This window comes from Nesoenas mayeri (genome assembly GCF_963082525.1).
Source record: "Nesoenas mayeri genome assembly, chromosome: 3".
NCBI lineage: Eukaryota > Metazoa > Chordata > Aves > Columbiformes > Columbidae > Nesoenas > Nesoenas mayeri.
The window spans coordinates 73872388-73892415 of record NC_137544.1 but is presented as its reverse complement, the minus strand read 5'-3'; the positions used below and the strand labels follow the sequence as shown (position 1 = coordinate 73892415).

Sequence of the window (20028 nt, the reverse complement as noted above, 5' to 3'; positions counted from 1 at the left end):
CTACATCTGTTGGTTGCCAAGTCACAGTCAAAGTCAGTTCAGCTCACAGGTTTGCTCAAAAACCACGACAGAATCTCAAGTTTCAATCAGGAAGTCTAGACTGTTCAGGTAACTTCCACCTTGCTCCAGCCAGGACTGGCTAAAATTTCCTCCCTCTGCATTATTTTTACTCCATGTTGCACGGGCAGAATGTTGTCCCATCCTGCCTTTTCCAAAGAGAGAGAGGACCAGGAAAAAGAAAAACTAAACAAAACAAAACACTAATAATTATAGTCCTATTGAGATTTCCAGTACTTGTTCTTAGAGGCCTATGAAGTCCAAACACCAGCTGATGCTGTTTCTATCAGGAAACATCCATACAGAAACAATTTTCCCTGTTTCTGAGAAAACTATATTTTTGTGGAGGATTCAGCAACACATTACGAAAAGCATTTCCAGAACATAAAATCATAGAATGTTCTGAGTTGGAAGGGACCCACAAGGATCATTGAGTCCAACTCCTGCCCCCGCATATGACAACCCACAGTTCACACCATGTGTCTGAGGGCATTGTCCAGTCTCTTCTTGAACACCGTCAGGCTTGGGGCCGTGACCTCCTCCCTGGGGAGCCTGTGCCTGTGCTCCAGCACCCTCTGGGTGAAGAACCTTTTCCTAATGTCCAACCCAAACCTGCCCTGGCACATCTTCCTGCCATTCCCTCAGGTTCTGTTATTGGTCACTAAAGAGAAGAATTTGGTGCCTGCCCCTCCTCCTCCCCTTGTGAGGAAGCTGCAGCCGCCATGAGGTCTCCTCTTCATGTTCATCTGTCTCTCACTGCAATGGAATTACCATTTGCTTGCCATTGAAAATGGGTATAAAGAATGCAAAAAGCCTGATCATAAATTCCAACTTATTGGAAATTATATTCTACTTGCAATCTTATAACATTAGAATGAGGACTTAAATAAAAGTGTTATCAATGGCTCAGCTGCTGCTGCATGCCCTAGCTATTTGACTCTTAACAGTTGTGTTCTGACAATGCACAAAACTCTCCTTAAAAATAAATCAAACAAAACCAACCAAACAAGAAAAAAAGCAAGCATAAAACATGGTTCAGTGAATGATCTTTTACCACACTTCCAATACTTCTTACTCAGAATTAAATACTCCTGTCTGGTAGTTTCTCTGAAATTTAGACCTTAAAATCATTTTCTTATATCCATATACTTATTGGGCATTAAGTCTATACACATTAAAAAAATACTAAAAATATTAACTGCACCAGTCAAAATCACTATCATTAAGCTAAAGTCAGTCAATAAGAGGCTAAAAACAGTTGACAGCAGCCTGAAAAATAATTCTGAATGTCTCAACACAGAGAAGAATACAATGATGGCAACACAGTATCACTTCTGGAAAACAGCACTAATGCTTGGAAATCATTTTGACATTGTTTATTTTTATTTTCTGCCCAGCTTGGACAGCACTATTTGAGCTGGGTACAGGAATTTCTGTTTTGTACAGGCCCAAACAACTGTTATAAAAGGACTAAGACTTATTTATCCTTGTTATAACCTTAAACAACAGAAATGACTGTCACTACTTTACTATATGGCCTCTATAGCTGAGTTTCCAGGCATGACTTAACACTCATTCTTATCAATCTAGTTTCCTAATGAAACAAGTCTTAAGCACTTCTCTGCTTATGTCTCTGCCTTCCTCTAACTAAGGTACTTCGGACTCACTGACCAAGTTCAACCACTACAAAAAGGGTACAAGTTTAAATAAACAAACAAAACACAAAAAACCCCACACTTGCATAACTGGATTGCAAAAAGCCCTGTCAAGAACAGACTTCAAGGAATAAGATTCATAATAGAGGTTAGACCAGCATTGAGACAGGTGCATGCATATCCAGGAAAAAAAAAAAAAAAGAGTATGAAAGCTGGTTCAATTTAAAAGCTACTAGAACAACTTTTTTCTTCCTCTAGACAAGTATTGTTTTCCTGAGGAAAAGCCATGTAACAAACATTTAGTTCTTCTCTTTCTGACCTACTTATTTAAAATAAACTAACTTAAAACTCAAGATGAAAGGTAGTATATGCAAGGAAGAATGGAATATTTATGACTTCTCACTCATCATCAGTAGTTGTTCTTAGCTAATGTAGAATCACTCTGACAAAAGCAGGGGGTCAGGTATGAAGCAACAGTATTAGTAACAGTGATATTTAATCAGCATTCTGATCTTTTTAGTGTATTTGTTTTGCTTTAAAATCTGGTACCAAGCAAGAACTATCCTCTCCTAAAGCAGGTCTGAAATTATTAGAATTTCTATTCAAAGATCAGTTACAGAAATATTAGCTTTTAAGATACCATCAACAAACACAGCAATTAATAAATTAACTTAATCTTGAAATGAAGCTTGCTTTCCAAATAGTACAGTTTTCTGGTTTTGCAATGGCAAAAAACTGAAGAACGAGAAGAAAATGAAGCAGATCCAAGCTGAGCTGTCATTTTATTTTCTTTTATCCTTACCACTTCTTCTCCCAAATGAATAAATTAACAACAAAACCCTTGCAATGTTATATTTCTCAGCTTTCATTAGTGAGTTGGAAAGCTTTTAAGTTATTTCCAATAATCCTGAAAAAAGCTGTTTTAACTTTGTGATCAGATTATATCAATAATTTGAACAAACTTTAGTATTTGAATCAAAGTTGTTTTGCTTTGGTGCTTCTGTTCTTTTATTTAATTTTGTTTTGGGTTTTTTTTGGTTTTGTTTCAAGGGGTATTTTGTTTAGGGGGAGGAATAGGTTTTTGTTGATTTTTGTGTGTTGTGGTGCTTTTTATTGTTTGTTTGGGGCTTTCGTTGGTTTTTTGTTTGTTTGTTTTTAATGGGTGCAGTGAGTAGCTGGTTTCTTCTGGAAGAGAGGCTCAAGTGATTATGCCTCTTTCTGTGCCCTACACTTCTCCATAACTCTCAACCTGTTGATCAGATTGAGATCCTCTGGTCAAATGTAAAGGAGTTTAAGAGGCCTGGAAGATGTTACTTAATATAGGCTTTGTGCTAACAGGAAGCAACAGTGAAAAGAAAGCCAGAGGCCCCAACAAATTGACAGTTGTATCCTAACAACTTCTCAGTGCAAGCAGTAATCAGCCAGATGCCTGATAAACAGTCAGGTTATAATAGCTCCAACCTGTCCGTGTCTCACAGAGACTGTGTGTGCATTGTCAACTACCCAGTCAGAAATGTACTTTGCAGATCATTTAAATCAATGCAATCGTGTCCACAGTTTTGTAGGACTTCTCTCTTTCACTTGTCTTGTTTCATGTATGTTATGTAGCATTTTCATTATATATAAAAAAATCCTACCTTATTTGGTATAGGGTGTGTACTTGATCTTCCATCAGATGATTTTGACGTGGGACACAGGCTGTCACTTAAAACCGGAGCCACCTAAGAAGTTTCATATAAACACTTATTAAAAATACATTGACTTGTGTCATAATACCATCCAACAACAAGGCTACCGTCCTCACTCACACAGTAGGCAAACTGTGACACCATAATGCTATTTTAGGAAGTCTATGACAACTACTTCTGAATTTAAGCTTTCATTGGGGTACCAAATGCATGTTGGGTGCATAGAATTTTCTTTCAAGCCACAATCATGACAGAGACTAATCAAACACTACTGGCCAGATTTCATTCATATAATTAACAACTATATTATATATTCCATTAAAATGTTACTGTCATGACCTTCAGGTAATTCAATACTTCCATATATTTAGTTTTAAATGCATATGCTTTCAGAAAAGTTTTCAAGCTCTTAACACAACCAATTCTAGGCTTTTCAGGTAATATTAAACTTAGAATCAAACCAAAGAGGTACAGCCAAAAGTGTTATCAAACTGCACTAGAAATCAGAAAATAAGAAACAGTGTTTTGTTGTTTTGTGTCATTTGTCTGAGTTCACTCTGTGTTACTATGTTGTAGTAGATTATTAAAGAGTACTACGGTAATATTAGAAGTAATAGAATAATCACAATCTTTATCTTTCAGCATTGTTTTCCGCTAAGTTATGTCGAATGCATTTCCTATTATACTAACTATAGTAAAGACTTGAAACAGTGTAATACTACAACCACAGCTGAGTATTCTTAACTTCAGTTTAATTTTCATTATTGAAACAAAAAAGAAAAAAGAATTATGAAGAAAGAAACTACATGTTAACACTACTTACTTCTCCACTGCCTGAAATCTTTTTCTGCTGACATTTTTTAACAACTTCCAACAGAAGAGGACCACCCACAGTACCTTCTGCTTCTGTAATTCCCAAATCTCGGGCTAAGTTTTCTCGGCCATCAAGGCCATTTAGCTGGGGAAGGGAGGGAAGAAAAAAAAAAAAATAAAAGAAAATCATAACAGAAATAACTGTCAGAAAACATATTTTGTAATATAACTACTAATGATTTTTAGTCAAAATATTGCTATTTAATAAGACTAAACAGTGATTATTTAAGACTTCCTGTTGCATGCAGACTACAGTAATGATAACCTGTTGCATCATTTACTTCTCATCTGTACCTGAACTTATCAGACTAATCAAAGTAGCTTTAAATATGCAAATATTCATCACGAGCATGCTTCAGGATTTAAGGATTTACATGGGCCAGTTACTTTAGCCTATCACATTTAAAAGTGGATCTGAGGACACCTAGCCAGTGGTTCCAGCAAATTTACAGATGATGGAGAATCTCCATTCCTTTGCACATGGAAGCACACCAACATAGGTCAACACTCAGTTTCAGTCTGTTTCACTTTAAAAAATCCCATGCATTTGGACAAACAGGGATGAAAGTGATTCGATATCAGTCAAAAAAAAGAAAGAAAGAAAGAGATACTTTTAAAACCTGAACTTTACATTATAGCAAAAACAGAATGCTGCAGCAAACCCAGGTTAGTTGGCATAATCTCAAAATGGCAATACCGCAAAGAGTTAATCTTGAAACCTTATGATTTAGAGGCACTTCAATATTAAACCACTGGTCAAGCAAATACTGAAGCAAGCCACCATGAGTCAAACACTGAAACATGGAGGATAAAGAGACAATGCAACAGACTGCTTAGAGACAGGGGCTAGTAGAGGAAGACAAAGTAAAAATCTTTTAGCACTATACACAGTAGTCTTGGCGAAGTTGCTTAACTTTGACCAAATTTCATATATGCACTGCAATAGGTGAAAAAGACACTTCTGGAAAAAGGAAGGGGACATTTCAAAGTGCATGAGATGCTTTACAATGCAAATGAAACTCCCAAGAGTGAGTGGCAACATAACAGAAAGCATGACTGTTTCTATTTGGTAGCATGAACACGAATCTTTGTATAGATGTGTCCTAGTGCAGTAAATGTAGCTAAGGCTATTTGGCAAAGGACAAGGGTGTATGAGACTTTCTTTGATTAAGTCGCTAAACAGAAACACAAACTTCTGAGGAACAGAAGATAATTAATTGATTTAACAAAGTTGGATTTTTAGTAAATTAACTATTTAAAATGATATTGAAAATAAAAATGAGTATTTGAGGTGTAAAGATAAATTCTTCAGTTACATGGAACTGTTTCAACCCCAAATTTATTATTAAAACCTTTGTATCATAAAAAAAACAGAGGGACAAACATGATGAAAAACCCTGACCCAATATCAAAAGCCTAAAATCAATCAGTTGGGTTACATGATCATCATAGGTCCCTTCCAACTGAATTATTCAATCACTTTTTGTCATGTGCATTTCCATGAAGTCCTTTGTTTCACTGAAATTTCTCTCTGAGTAGATTATTGATGTTATTTTAATTTTCATGTAACAATACTAACGTAATATCATTACATATTAAAACTATTGGCAAAAAAAGTTGCAGGAATATTCTTTTGCATATACTGTTACATGATTTCACAAAAATTATTAATTTGTTAATTAAGAATTAACACATTATCAAGTATTGACTTTTCATAAAGGGAATTCTCACTTGTATTAACACATTTTCCTAGAGTAAGCATCTTTATGGCAATAAGTACCTTTTAAAGACTAAATACTTAAAAATACTTGGAATAAACACAAGCCAATGGCTTAAACAAATCTACTATAGCTTCTGTATTCATTCCCATGCACAACAATCAATCAGCATAGCATACAAATAAAACCAGTATATCTTACTGTGCTCGATTCAGGCTGAAAAACAGCCAACGTAAAATCAAGATTGAAAAAACGCAGAAATTCTGCAACAAGACCTGCTACCAAGCGACCTAAAAGGGAAATAAGAGGATTAAAAATACACCACCCAGAAATAATTCTTACTTCAAAGATTTAACATTAACATGGTTTCAGTATGAACATCTACATTGATTCAACACTCCTACAAACATCATTTGAACATTCAACAAATTACCACCCACATAGCTAACCTGTATACCAATTCTCTAATTTCTAACTCAGCCATCATTTCAAAATTATTTAAGTCAGCAATATTGCAGGAGCATAAATAGATATTGCTTGCCAAATTCAGGTGCAATAATATTTTTTAAACTATTCAGCTGTTTTAAAGACATCATTTTGGCATTTCTCCTATGTGTGCATTTACTACTGCACCACGACAGTAAGTTTTCACTGGTTACTGTTTTCATTGGTCTAGAATGGCTCTGAGTTAGCATAATCATAACTCAAGATGAAATACTCATTTAAAAGCATTAGCCACCTCAGTTAAAAACACAACTTCAGCAATATTAACTTCAAAAATTATAGATTGACTTCTACTCTGAATGAATATTAATTATGACATTTAACAGGAACATGTCATGAAGATTGTACTGTTATTAAAAGATGCAAAGATTTAATCCTTTGTTCCCTATTTTTATTACTTTGAGAGGTATACTAAACAAAGAACTTACCATCTTTTGTACCCAAAAAACTTTTCAAGCTTTCATTTACCAGAGGTGTTTTGTTCTGTCAAAAAAGCAAAAACCAAGCAGTAATTAACATCATCCTCATACTCACAAGAAACTGAAAAGCACAGCAAGTTGGTGTTTTGGTGTGCACTGTTCCACAGTGATGCATGGCACATGTCATTCACTTCTTTAAAAAAAAAATAAATAAATATCTACCTTCATATTAATTCTACTACCTACCAGCAAAACCTGCAGAGCCATTTACTTAAGCAAATTAAAATTCTGTCAGTATTTCTACTATAAAACAAGCTAGAGTATTTTCACAAAAACTCTTAATAGCATGCTGATTTTTATTTACTTAATGATTGAAAAGGTGAATTAAGCAGTTAACTTTCCAAATTGCTCTTCTAATATAGTGCCAAGTTTGTTTAAGGAAATTCAGTCCCATGTTTTAAAAAACAGGAATTTACAAATAATCTAGAAAAAGTGTGGACCATACTCATTGGTGGTTCACAAATCAATACTAATCTTCTATTAATTAAAAGACCTTCAAAGATATTATGAAAACGGTTTTTCTCCCTTGTTAGATTTGCTCTCCTCAACTTTGCTTTTTAAGCAGAGATAAGTCAATGTACTATATTTGGGTTTGCCAATATTGTTCAGGGATTTTTCAAACCAAATTCTAAATGCCATTCCTATCATATCAAAATATCCTGGGTAAAAACCTAACTCAAATAAAAGGTAATAGGTATTTATCATTATAGTAGTAAATGTTAACACACAGAAGAAAGCTGGGTGAAAAATAAATATATCTTGCTTAATACTTAAGAAGTCAGAGTAGTGATAAATATTAATACATTTTCAGTGTCTCTAGAGTGTAAAATTAAAATACTGTGATATATTTAAGCCTTTTGAAAAAACAGTGAGCAGAGATCACCTGTAGCAAATCTCTCTTCAGCCTTATTACTCTCCAGATAGTCTGAGAGGTTGGTCTCTAGGTAATCTATAATATGCTGAAGTTTCCCCTAACACATGGCATTGTTCTGTTATATCACTCTTCCATTATATTTTTTCAGTAATCTTATGTTAGATTATGAATATGGAATATAGAATCTCACACCATAGAATAACTACTTCCCCTCCTTACTGAAGTCACAATGTCTGTTTCAGCTCTGCAATTTTCCAGTAAGAGCACAACCATCTAACAAATAGAGGAATAGGACAGTTTTACATTCCTCTTTAGAAACAGAGCCTGGACATACAGCACCCTCTCCTTTCTAGTTCTAAAGAATGGAGAGACACAGACAACAAGGCAATGCCAGCAGTAGAAGGGGGTCACAAAATAGTCTCTGTATACCACCCCAGTACTGTTAATTAAATCAAGTTAGTATCACATACCTTTAATATTATTATATTCTCAAGTATCAGTACATAGTCCATCTCTTAACACAATTCTTCCTTAAATGTAAGCAAATTATCCTGAAGTAACCCTACAATATCCTCATGAGAAATACCAAAACCATTAGTATACTTGGAAAGTTGCTGCATTATTTTTTTTTTTTTTTTAACAAGTGTATTGTGAAAGCAAAGACCTGCTATAATATTTTACATTTCAAAATATATTACGCCAATTCAATAAAATCTTGATCAGTCAACTAGATTTTTTTAAAAAGTATTCCATGGAAAAGATATTTTGTTATTCCGATCAATTGGACAAAAGCAATATAAAACCAGCAGAGACAGTTAGTTAAAGCTACCGCTTCAAAAGGCTATGTAACAATTCCTATTTCTAAACATCAGAAAACACCCTGATGGTCCTGTTTTGTGTTCTTTAAGCATGACACTCTTATGCAGCAGTACATAATTTTCTCTTGTTACATTTCACAAATAGAAACTATTAAAATCATTATATATAATTCTACACAAATAACTATCAGGATGCTGATATATTTTAAAATGTTTTCTTACCTCTACTTTCTCTTGTTCTTCTAATGCCAGAAAAACAGCAGCTCGCAACTCTGCCTGCCAAACAAAAAAGAACAAACAAAGAGCATTTCTACAAGCACAGTTCTCCCTATGCAAATAGCCAGCAAGTAGCTTAGCAGCTATTTGTTTCCCCTCAAGCAACTTGGCACTGATCATAATCTTACATCAATGCAATTAAGATATTTAAAGTTACAGGCAATGTGACTTGAGGCCGAGAAATAAGAGTTTTAGTCTGAGAACAAGCTAGAGGAAGGGTGTTCAGCAAGAGGGGGTGCATTTGATACAAGACTTACTACATTATTTCTTCGTACACAAAAATATTCCAAATTACCTACATTAGCTCTTATTAGTTTCTTCTGAGTTAAAAATCCAGCCCTTTAGGGCAGCTTTGAAACACCTACCCTTCACATACAATTTGCTCAGGAAACATGAATAGCTTGTAATAATATATTTTTAAACTTAATGTTAAGATAATTAAATTCCTATGATTCCTTGTCAGATCACACTCAAAGAAAACGAATTTCTACAGGAAGAGCGCATAATTCCAGTAGCTCAAATATTCTTGAGGTGAGGCTTTACCTAATCAACTTCAAATACCTTAATATCAAGGATCAAGGCCAGTATCTAGTGGAGTGCCTCAGGGGTCAGTACTGGGGCCAATATTATTCAACATATTCATTAATGATTTAGACGAGGGAATAGAGTGTACTATTAGCAAGTTTGCTGATGACACTAAGCTGGGAGAAGTGGCTGACACGCCAGAAGGCTGTGCTGCCATCCAGCGAGACCTGGACAGGCTGGAGAGTTGGGCGGGGAATAACATAATGAAATTTAACAAAGGAAAGTGTAGAGTCCTGCATCTGGGCAGGAACAACCCCAGGTTCCAGTATAGGTTGGGAAATCACATATTAGAGAGCAGTGTAGGGGAAAGGGACCTGGGGGTCCTGGTGGACAACAGGATGACCATGAGCCAGCACTGTGCCCTTGTGGCCAGGAAGGCCAATGGCATCCTGGGGTGTATTACAAGGAGGGTGGTTAGTAGGTCCAGAGAGGTCCTCCTTCCCTTCTACTCCGCCCTGGTGAGACCACATCTGGAATACTGTGTCTAGTTCTGGGCCCCTCAGTTCAAGAAGGACAGGGAACTGCTGGAGAGGGTCCAGCGTAGGGCAACGAAGATGATTAAGGGAGTGGAACATCTCCCTTATGAAGAAAGGCTGACGGAGCTGGGTCTCTTTAGCTTGGAGAAGAGGAGACTGAGGGGTGACCTTATTAATGTTTATAAATATATAAAGGGTGAGTGCCATGAGGATGGAGCCAGGCTCTTCTCGGTGGCAAATAATGATAGGACAAGGGGTAATGGGATCAAGCTGGAACACAAGAGGTTCCACTTGAATTTGAGAAAAAACTTCTTCTCAGTGAGGGTGACGGAGCACTGGAACAGGCTGCCCAGGGAGGTTGTGCAGTCTCCTTCGCTGGAGACATTCGAAACCCGCCTGGACATGTTCCTGCGCGACCTCACCTAGGCATTCCTGCTCCAGCAGGGGGATTGGACTAGATGATCTTTTGAGGTCCCTTCCAATCCCAAACATACTGTGATACTGTGTGATCAAAATGCTTTTAAAGACTATCTTGAATACTTTAAACCTAAGCCTCACCTAACTAATTTTAAAGTTTTTTTTTAAACCCTTCAGTTTCTCTGCTTCTTCATTTAACATATCAAAAGGACAACATGTATTACATTTGATTAAGTAGTTTCTGAAGTAGCCCATAGATAACATGGCAGTAAAAAACTATAAAAGACAGTGCTACACCATATGCCAGTTTTCTCAAAAGCAAAGAAGAAATCAAGCTTTTAAAGAAGGACTGATTTCCATAAGATTTTCTAAGAATAAGAACAATATGAAAAGTGTCTGGATTTTCTCATGTATATTACAAAAGGTAACTAAACATGTATTTCTCTGTAACTGTTCCTTCCCACGACCAACAAAAAATCCTTCATTGGAAAAAAAACAACTTCCTTTTTATGCATAACCCTCTTTGGGCACCTTTTTAAAGGATAGAAAACAGTGCAAAGAAAGTTTAAAAGATTTCCCATCAAAAGAAGTGCAAAACGCTTACCACAATTGTATGCAATGGTCATACTGACATCGCAGTTAGATTTTTTCAGGTGTTGGGGTACAGCATTTGATCAACAAACCTTCTTACAGCTCATTAATTTAAATATTATTATTCTTGCAAAATCAGTTTACATTTAACTTTATGACCAAGAGCTGATAATGTGTTTATTTAGTCTAATATCACTATTTTCATATTCACTTCAAATTGATAGAGGGGAACTAACTAACCAACACTTTAAGGGTGCCTAGTTGAGAGCTTTATATAACCAATTATGTTAAGAAAAAACAGAACCTTGTCAAATGCCAAGATAAGAAGTTTTACAGCACCTAGACGTAAACTTAAGGCACCTAGCTGTAAACTTGAGAAGACAAGATAATGAAGACCTACAGCAAAAGGGGGGAACCAGTCTGATTTCAATTGACTTGGCAGCTTGGATTCTGGTCAATTCAACATAATGAGCCAAAGGTAAAAAGTTCACTGTGACAAAGCTGAAGAAGCCTTCATCTAAAGACCCCCAAAGACCCCTCCCCAAGAACACCAGCTGGCACTGCGCAGGCATAACAGAGAGGGGTCAAGGAGGAGACTATGGAAATGATTACCTAGGACTCATGTAAATAAGAAGCGGGGAAAGGGTATGAATATACATATATAGGCATTCCTGAGGTCATTATGAATATGTAACACTTTACTGTATTTAAACACACCTCATATTGTTAGAAGTTGCACATGAATGGTGGAACGATCCCCCTTGCACCCAACGTCGAAATAAACATATCTGCTTTATAACCTTGTGAGTTGTAAAGTTTTATGACTTTATAGGTTGTAAGGCTGTTTCCGTGCGTCAAAATAATGGCAAGCCCGCCTTGTGTCCTGGTTTTGTTAAAAACAAGTTTCTCGGTGAATTTGCCTGTCAGCTAAAGCCTTCATATTAGCTAAGTTTTCCTGGAGAACCAGATGCATGTTTTGGTAAACATAGCAATGGAATGAGAAGTTATTGATAAGCATGGATGCACCTCTTGCAAGAGGGGCAACAAGAAACAGGTGACCAAAAAACTGACCAGCAGAGTATAACATCCCATTCACGTGAATGCTTCATATAAAAGAGGGTGATCACAAGGATCACGCCCCTTTCCCTTTTGCTTATGGCGAACATTAGGAGAGGACCTTGCTAGTCATCCCTGTGAACTGAGGCCTAGTGACAGATTGAATCCAGCTGCAGAGTCCAATCCAGGACTTCAGGTGCCGGCTCTGCAGTTGCTGAGACTTTCAAGATTGCTTTTGTATGTTTTGTATGATTTTTCTCTATTCTTATTAGTAGCATTAGTAAAACATTTTTAATTTTTCCAACTCTCTTCTCTCTCTCTCCTTCTTTCCCTCCTGATCACCTGTTCTTAGTGGGAAGGGGGGACAGGGAGGGGCTAAGGGATGAAGGGAGGGAAGATGGGGTTAAAACTGTGGCAGATGCGTTGTTATTGTCACCCCACAATCAAACTCTCAACACCTTGCTTTCCACTGAAGCCACAGAAACCAAGTACACTTACCTAAGAACAATAACAAAGCATTTGTGAAACGGACTGGCCACTACAACTGTTCAAAACAAGATACCAGCCCCTACATGTGGTTAGGGGTAAACTCCCTTAAGGGTCTTGATCATGAGATTGAAGAACAAAGTAGTTGCCATTACATCAGCTGATCCAGAATCTGACCTGTTTGAGATTTTGGAATAATATCACAGCTGTTACTCCTTTTCACATAACTGTGATTGTTTGCCTGCTCCACTCCTCTAGGTCCAACTCAGTGGCTTTTAAATACATACTGAGGTGCTTTTCTAACTCATCTATTTAATGACACACTGCCAATTTTTCCAAGATGTTGCTACTCCCCATTCATAGCAGGTTCACCTTCTATTTCCATTAGTGCCCAATTAATATCTTTAAGGTCAGGACCTCATCACTACAAGATAATGCCAGTGGTATTTACTGCATGTCCCTTTGCTTACCTGCATCATCTAACTACCACCCTTCAGCCTCTCCGCAGATGAGCAACCCTCCAATTGGTCTTTCAGTACCGTGAGCATCGCTGTAAGTTTGAAGATAAACACTTCTGTGCTATCTCCATAAGGAAGGTTTACACCATTCCAGTACCCTGACCTTCATCCTTTGAGGTCAGATCATAGCAAGATATTCTCTAAATATCATCTCAATGAATTTAGACACAGAATCATGCACCTGAACCTGCATGAGGTTAAAGCAGTAATTCTCAGATTCATAAGAAAGTAAAAAGCAACAATAACAAAACTGAGGGCAAAGGAAAAATCACCCCAATACAAGCATATGAATGATAGTACACAGTAGGATGGAAAATGCCATACAGGTTTTTCAGGACCTGAGACAAGTCAGAGAATTTTAAATCCAGAGACAGAGACCACCATCACCAGGTAGGTCACGGAATCTTGTAAAGATTAATCCATTTACACAGTGTTGTTCTTCCCCCCTCCTTTGTCTTCGCCATAGTACCCTTTGCCACCAGCCCAGTCTGTGTTCTATACATGGTTACAAAACTGCTCCTGTCATTCATTCCCCTATTCCAACACACTGTCATTCTGCTAGGAGTTTTCAACCTGCATATGTAAAATTTTGTGGCACATGGGCACCTTTCCTGCACAACTTCCAGCATTTCCACTTCTTAACTCCAAGTGACTGCCATATAGCTTGGTAGATACAGAGCAAGACTAGCATAGCATTAAGCAGTCTAACCACTGGCAATCATCTCTGGCTAAACCCTGTGTGCATCAGGCTAACAGCCTGTACCAGTCTATATGCATTACAGATCCAAAGCTGGTGGAAAACCACAAAAAAGCAACCTCACTACCAACATCACTCCCCCCACCACTCTCCATCTGTCAAGTTTGTGAGGTTCTCATTAAAGTGGGACCAGTAGTTTGTGTGACCATTTTTTGTTCACTTCAGTGGAAAACTCTTCAACTTAGCATCCTTAGAGTTACATTTGGTGGTGATGCAATTGACATGATGAAGAACGCTGGAAAAAACAAAAGAAAAATAAAAGGAGAAGAATCCATACCACAAAGGAAGTAGTAAACATCTAAACCTCATAAGCTCTAAATAACTGCAGCTACATTTATCATGTGCTTACTCTGCCTGCCACAAGCAGTTCTCATTCTCATATTCCTAAAGGTAGGACACATATACACCATTAAGAGGACCACACCAACATTTAAGTGCTGAACTTCGGTTAGTCTGAAACCATTATAAATGGTTATATTTTACTTAATTTCAAAACAATAAATAGATGTTACATTAAAAAAAATATTCCCCATGATTCCAAATTAGTTCACTTTCTGAGATGAACTGCTAAAAAATAAAAACAAAAAACCAAACTAAAACCCACAACATCCAGAAAACAGATTACACCGTAGTGTGCTGCATGCTCGTCACAACAGTTAATAATTCAAAGACATTTAAAAGCAATGTTCATTATAATATACTGAATGAAGATAAAAAAGCAAACAGGACACTTATAATTGACCCACACATATGTGGTTAACAAAAAGTATTTTTATTTTATCTAACAATACATTATTTGCCAATACATCTGCTGTCTAGCTGTGAACCAAATTAGCAAGAAATTAGCAAGAACAGTATCAGCTGGCCAAAAGCACTACTAGTCATATGATATTAGTGATGCTAGCCTCCCTCATATTTGTAGCAACAGCAAGTTCCAGAGAAGATTCAAAATTCAGGTGGCATAAATTTATTTTTCCAGAAAGAAAGAGATTAAAAGATAGAAATCAAAACAAGATAACAAAGTAACACAGTAATAAGCATAATGGCACTTCTTGCTCAGATGATGACAGCCTCCCTAGGAGAAAGATCACATTCTTTTCAAAACAGAACTTTTCTATTTTTAGAGAATGTATCACACAGTATCAGCGATAATTTTCAGTGAAGTACAAATATCCACAGTTACATTCTGTATGTTTACAGAATTTATCAGGAAGCAGTCTTATTCAGTTTAATTCCAATGGTTAACAAATTATATATACATACACACACTGCAGCTTAAACACAGGAAATTTTCAACTGCAAGGGGCAAATATATTTACACATCTTCCAGTTTTCACAGACTTCATTAAACACTCCAGTGTTCAAAGTCTAAGGTAAATAGAAAAATCATGAACAGAATTTTTAAATGTCATACAAGTAATATTTTTTCAGCTCAGCAACTTGCATCAACACAAACACATCCAAGAAATTAATTTTGAAATAAGAATAAGAAAATAAACCACATCCCATTATAAAATCATGTAGTACTAGAGACCACAGGTGTCGCCATAGGTTTCTTTCTAAAAATTACTCAGTCATTATGTTATAAAACGTATAAGCTGACAGCCTGATACATTCTAGCCACTGAAATAATTCCACTTGAATTCTAATCCTTCCAGAGCTGTCTTCACCTGTAGTGCTTCATAACAACTCAGCTATACATTGATCATATACTTTTCTTTAATGTATCTACTTCAGTTAAACTCAAATACCTTATTATAGCTAGCTTTCTAGCCTCATCCATCTTGAAAAAAATGGTCAGTACTCATTTTGAAGTATAAAATCAAACAATTGTTTTGATAATATGTAATTGTTTTTTCAGGTCTACCACATAATAAAAAATACTGACACACAACAGATGAAGAAACACTATTGATCACAACTATAATTAATTTATTTTAATGACAGGATTATGGCAGTTGTTTTTTTAATGCAAGGTGTAATCTAAGTTCAATCAAAAGCCAACAGTTCAAGAAAACTGGTTCAACCTTAATTCTTCTGGAAGACAAAGGGCTATTTGTCAGGTACCACTACAACAAATTCTCTAAGTCATTAATGCTGTTAATTAACAGACAGCCAGTAAAGTTGTGTGCCAATTAAGGTTTATGGCTAAGAAAAAAAAAAAACAAAACACCAAAAATTCCTGTGCAGACTTAACCATAAGCATACCAGTTATTAACTGGTATCTCCTAGTACTAAAGAGAGACATAACCAAACAACTAGGATGCAGTTTGTACTCCTGCAAGTTATTTGCTACTTTGCCTTACTGATACTTCATACCATATTCATTACCACACACTTTTACCCTTATAGAACAGCAAAAATGACAAATACATTTACATAAAACTCAACAAACTGGCAACCATAGTACAAAAACTTGCATACTACACAAAAACAGGAATTAAGAAACTACAGCTCACATGCTCAATATGACCCAATTGGCTTGTGATGTTCTGATTATAATTTTATTATCACCACACTTTTCTTAGTTAACACTACATGAGAGGTTAACAGGTGGTCCAAAAGGCCTATTTCACACTTATCTCCCTACTCATGTTACACCTACAAGAGCTAGAATCTTCATTGACTTCTAGAATTTAACAAAAGGATCATACACTTGAAATGTCACAACAACACATTTTTAATAATACTGCTTTGTTGAAAAGTATGACAACTAGCCCAAAATTCAGTGGACTTCATAGTACACACACAAAGATGCTCTCACATCCATTAACCACCTCAGTTGTTGAACTGCACCTGAAATATGAGCAATGATCATTCACCTCTTGAATACTTAAAACAGAATATTGTGGATAAATGTCACCATCCTTGATCTGAAATCCAAACTTCATTTCTCCTATAGCTTAGAAGGGAACCCAGCAGTTCTTACACTTCCATATCTGTATAGCTCTCTACAATACACAAAAGTTATTCCTAGAAGCTTCTAACTTGAACAAGAATCCATGGAACAAATTTTTATATTCTTTCTGACATAAGCTCACACTACATCACAGGCTTAGAAGTAGTGAAATCCCCACTACAACTCTATCTTGCCCAAATTTTCTTAATGTAGCATAGAATCATAGAATCATTTCAGTTTGAAAAGACGCTTAGGATCATCAAGTCCAACCATAACCTAACCCAACTCTAGCACTAAATCATGTCCACAAGAACCTCTTCTAAACACCTTTTAAACACCTCCAGAGATGTCGACTGCACCACTTCCCTGGGCAGCCTGTTTCATTGCCTGACAACCCTTTCTGTGAAGAATTTTTTCCTAATATCCAATCTAAACCTTCCCTGGTGCAAGTTGAGGCCATTTCCTCTTGTCATATCACTTGCTAGTTGGGAAAAGAGACCAACCCCCTCCATGCTACAACATCCTTTTAGGTAGTTGTAGTCAGCAATGATTAGCATGTAGATAGCATGATTTGTTCCCTCTAGGGAGGCAGTATCTCCAGGGTTCCCAGGTTTAGCAAACCTCCAAAAACACAGCTCAAACAACCCGTGTTCAAAAAGAACGTTTAAACAGCGATCCTCAAGGACTTCTGCTTGAATTTTTCAATAGGTGCTTTTTTGTACGGGATAGAAATTCTGCCCACCCTATCTCACACCACGAGGTGGCTGAATGTTTCCAACGGGTTTGGCGGCAGCAAGAAAAATCTTGCGGCCACACGGTATCCACGGCGGGCGAAACCGGACAGTCGGGCGCAGAGCTCCCTGTGGCGGCCCGGAGCTGCCCATCCGCTCCCCGCCTGGGCGGCCTTGCCAGTCCCGCGGCCGCCGGGCAGCCCGCGGGGGGCGGTCAGGCCTCGGGCCCTTGGCTCCACCTCAAACACGCACCGGCTCTACTGCACAAGGCAGGGGCCGGACCCGGCACCTCGCCGAGCCCCAGGCCGAGCAGCCGGGAAGCACCACAGGGAAGGCAGGCGCCACCGCCAGGCCGCGACGCCGAGAGAGGGCCCCAACCGGGAACCCTGTCTGGAAACGGCAGAGAGAGAGGACGAAGCCCGGAAAGTCTCAGCCCGCCCTCCCCGCCTCGGGTTCGGCGGGGCCGTTAACCGCCGCCGATCGGCGCTCCCCCCATTCCCGTGTGCGCGGACGAGAGGCTCTCCTTCCCCTCACCTTAATCTTATTAAGCACCCCGCTGCTCTCCAGCGTCTGCACCAGCAGGTCCCGCAGTTCTGTGTCCTCCTCCGTCGCCGCGGCCGCCATCTTGTTTCTCCCTGACAACCGCCCAAACTGCGCTAGCGGTAGGATGAAGCCGGCAGATTCGCCTCAGCCGCAGGGAGAGGCATCAGCCCAACACCAGACCCGACCAAAGGAGGCGCGATAGACCGGCAGCGACTCTCGGTAACGACCCCAAAGAGGACGCAGCGAGTCCGCGGCCGCCGGGCGCATCTGCCCTCTGCGGCGCCTCGAAAGTGCGGCAGCAAACCGACAGCACGAGCGCCGTAAGCGGAGGGCGGGAAATTTAAAGCAGGGTTGGTGTTAACGGCTGAACGGCGCGGCCGTTCGCCCCCATAAGATGCTCCTCAGCCCCTTCGTTCTTTTATTTCTCTCTCCTACCTGCTTAGTGCTTCCACCTTCCGTACCTTGTGGCCACAGCTGCTCTTTATTGCCGCTCTTTTGCCCTGAAGTGTGAGGGCAGAAGCACTGAAATGGCTTTAAGGAGCGAACAACCTCCTCTCCGGGGCTGAGCTCGCTCCGGCAGCGAGGAAAACACAGCCCTGGTCCCTGAGGGGGAGCAAGCCGGTATCCAAGAGTATTAAGGGGGCTTCAAGAGTGCTTGGTTTATAATACGTGTGTTCGTTACGCTAAAAGTGTTAGACAGTGTCGTAGATGTGTGAGGCTCCAACATTATTGTGCCTTAGAAAAAAGAAAAAAATATATATATAGCTTTGTAAGTTATAATACTTAATTTGCAACCCTACGTGTTCCTTTCCGGCCTTTTTTTTTCACACTGAACTTTCTATGACTGTTCTTGAAGACAATTCACGTGATAAAGAATATCAGAAGCTACGAATATTCAAAGTGAGCAAGGAAGGCTGTCTCTTGGATGGGGTGAGACGTTGCTGGACCTTGATTCTCAAAAACGCGCAGTAGGTGGCACTAATTCTTCAATGATGCCCGCAAGACCATATGTCAACCCTGGGAAGGCAGGTGACATTCGTACCGCTCTTTTATGCTGAACTCACTGAAGATACTGTTGGATGGCTGAGCCTGTCTCTCTACCTGCCCCAAAAATACAGCACTGTATTTTGAAGTCCTGGAGTTTGGAAATGTTAGCAGTCTTTCACTTCAATACAAAATTGTGTTAAAATAAACCCACAACACTGGACTTCTTAAGCAAGATTAATAGTTTCCATCTTATTTTTCAAAACCCTATCAGAAACAAATCATAAATGCAGAAACATAATGTCTGGTATTACAGTTACCATTTTTATTTGTCCACCAAATCTCCAAACTTAATGGAAAGATCTAGAAGGCACTCAGGCTTGCAACAAGATCATTAATAACTAGGCTTCAATTTTGGTATTCAAGTACAATTTTAAAATCTCTGTAAAACACAGTTAACCATCATTTGCAGTAATCATATGAGCTTTCTCTTGTTATTAGGACCAAAAGAACCACCCTATCCCAGATTACAAGCCTCTATGTGCTATCACGTCTGACAAAAGGAATAATGAAAGTTTCTTTGTTTTACTGAAGCCTGATGGCACTTACCTTGATACAGGGAGTATTAAGGGATCAAAGGGATCAGTACTCTTAAGAGTCTAAGCTAGTAAATAAGTTTTAGGCTAAGAAGGGGAAGGGAAGAACAAAGACTGGAAAATAAACAGCAAAATAAAGGTGATATTCTTCTATCAGTCATACAAGCCTTGAAAAGGGGATGGCATAAGGGAGCTCTCCTACACGAATAGATTGGGGTACTGTTGTAGTAACCAAAAATGGTCATTTTTTTGTCAGTCACCCAGAGGAAATGCATTTTGTGCCAGCTCTACAGTTGATAGACATTATTTTCCCCTCCAAGCTCAGTGGCACAAGGACCTAGACCCAAAGGTCTGTTTGATTACTTACGTTCAGCAGTTTTGGGAAGCTTTTACTGGAACCTCATAGATTATTTTCTCTCCCAAACTGCCACATATCTCTTCATGGTG

The 20028-nt window shown here is 38.3% G+C and overlaps 1 protein-coding gene across 4 annotated transcripts in view; it reads right to left on the bottom strand.

Annotated features, from left to right (window-relative positions):
- Positions 1-18090, bottom strand: part of CEP43 (centrosomal protein 43) — a 28037-nt gene extending 9947 nt beyond the window's left edge. For all 4 annotated transcript variants that reach the window (XR_013921998.1, XR_013921999.1, XM_080342177.1 and 1 more), the window contains exons 1-6: positions 17993-18090; positions 8889-8942; positions 6924-6978; positions 6193-6281; positions 4224-4358; positions 3350-3433 (exon numbers count right to left, since the gene is read on the bottom strand). Coding sequence is in view for 2 of the 4 variants with exons in the window: in XM_080342177.1 (XP_080198303.1) it covers positions 3350-3433; positions 4224-4358; positions 6193-6281; positions 6924-6978; positions 8889-8942; positions 17993-18082 (507 nt within the window). In the remaining 2 variants the exon portion in view is untranslated. The remainder of the gene's footprint in view (positions 1-3349; positions 3434-4223; positions 4359-6192; positions 6282-6923; positions 6979-8888; positions 8943-17992) is intronic.
- Between the last annotated feature and the right edge of the window lie 1938 nt (positions 18091-20028).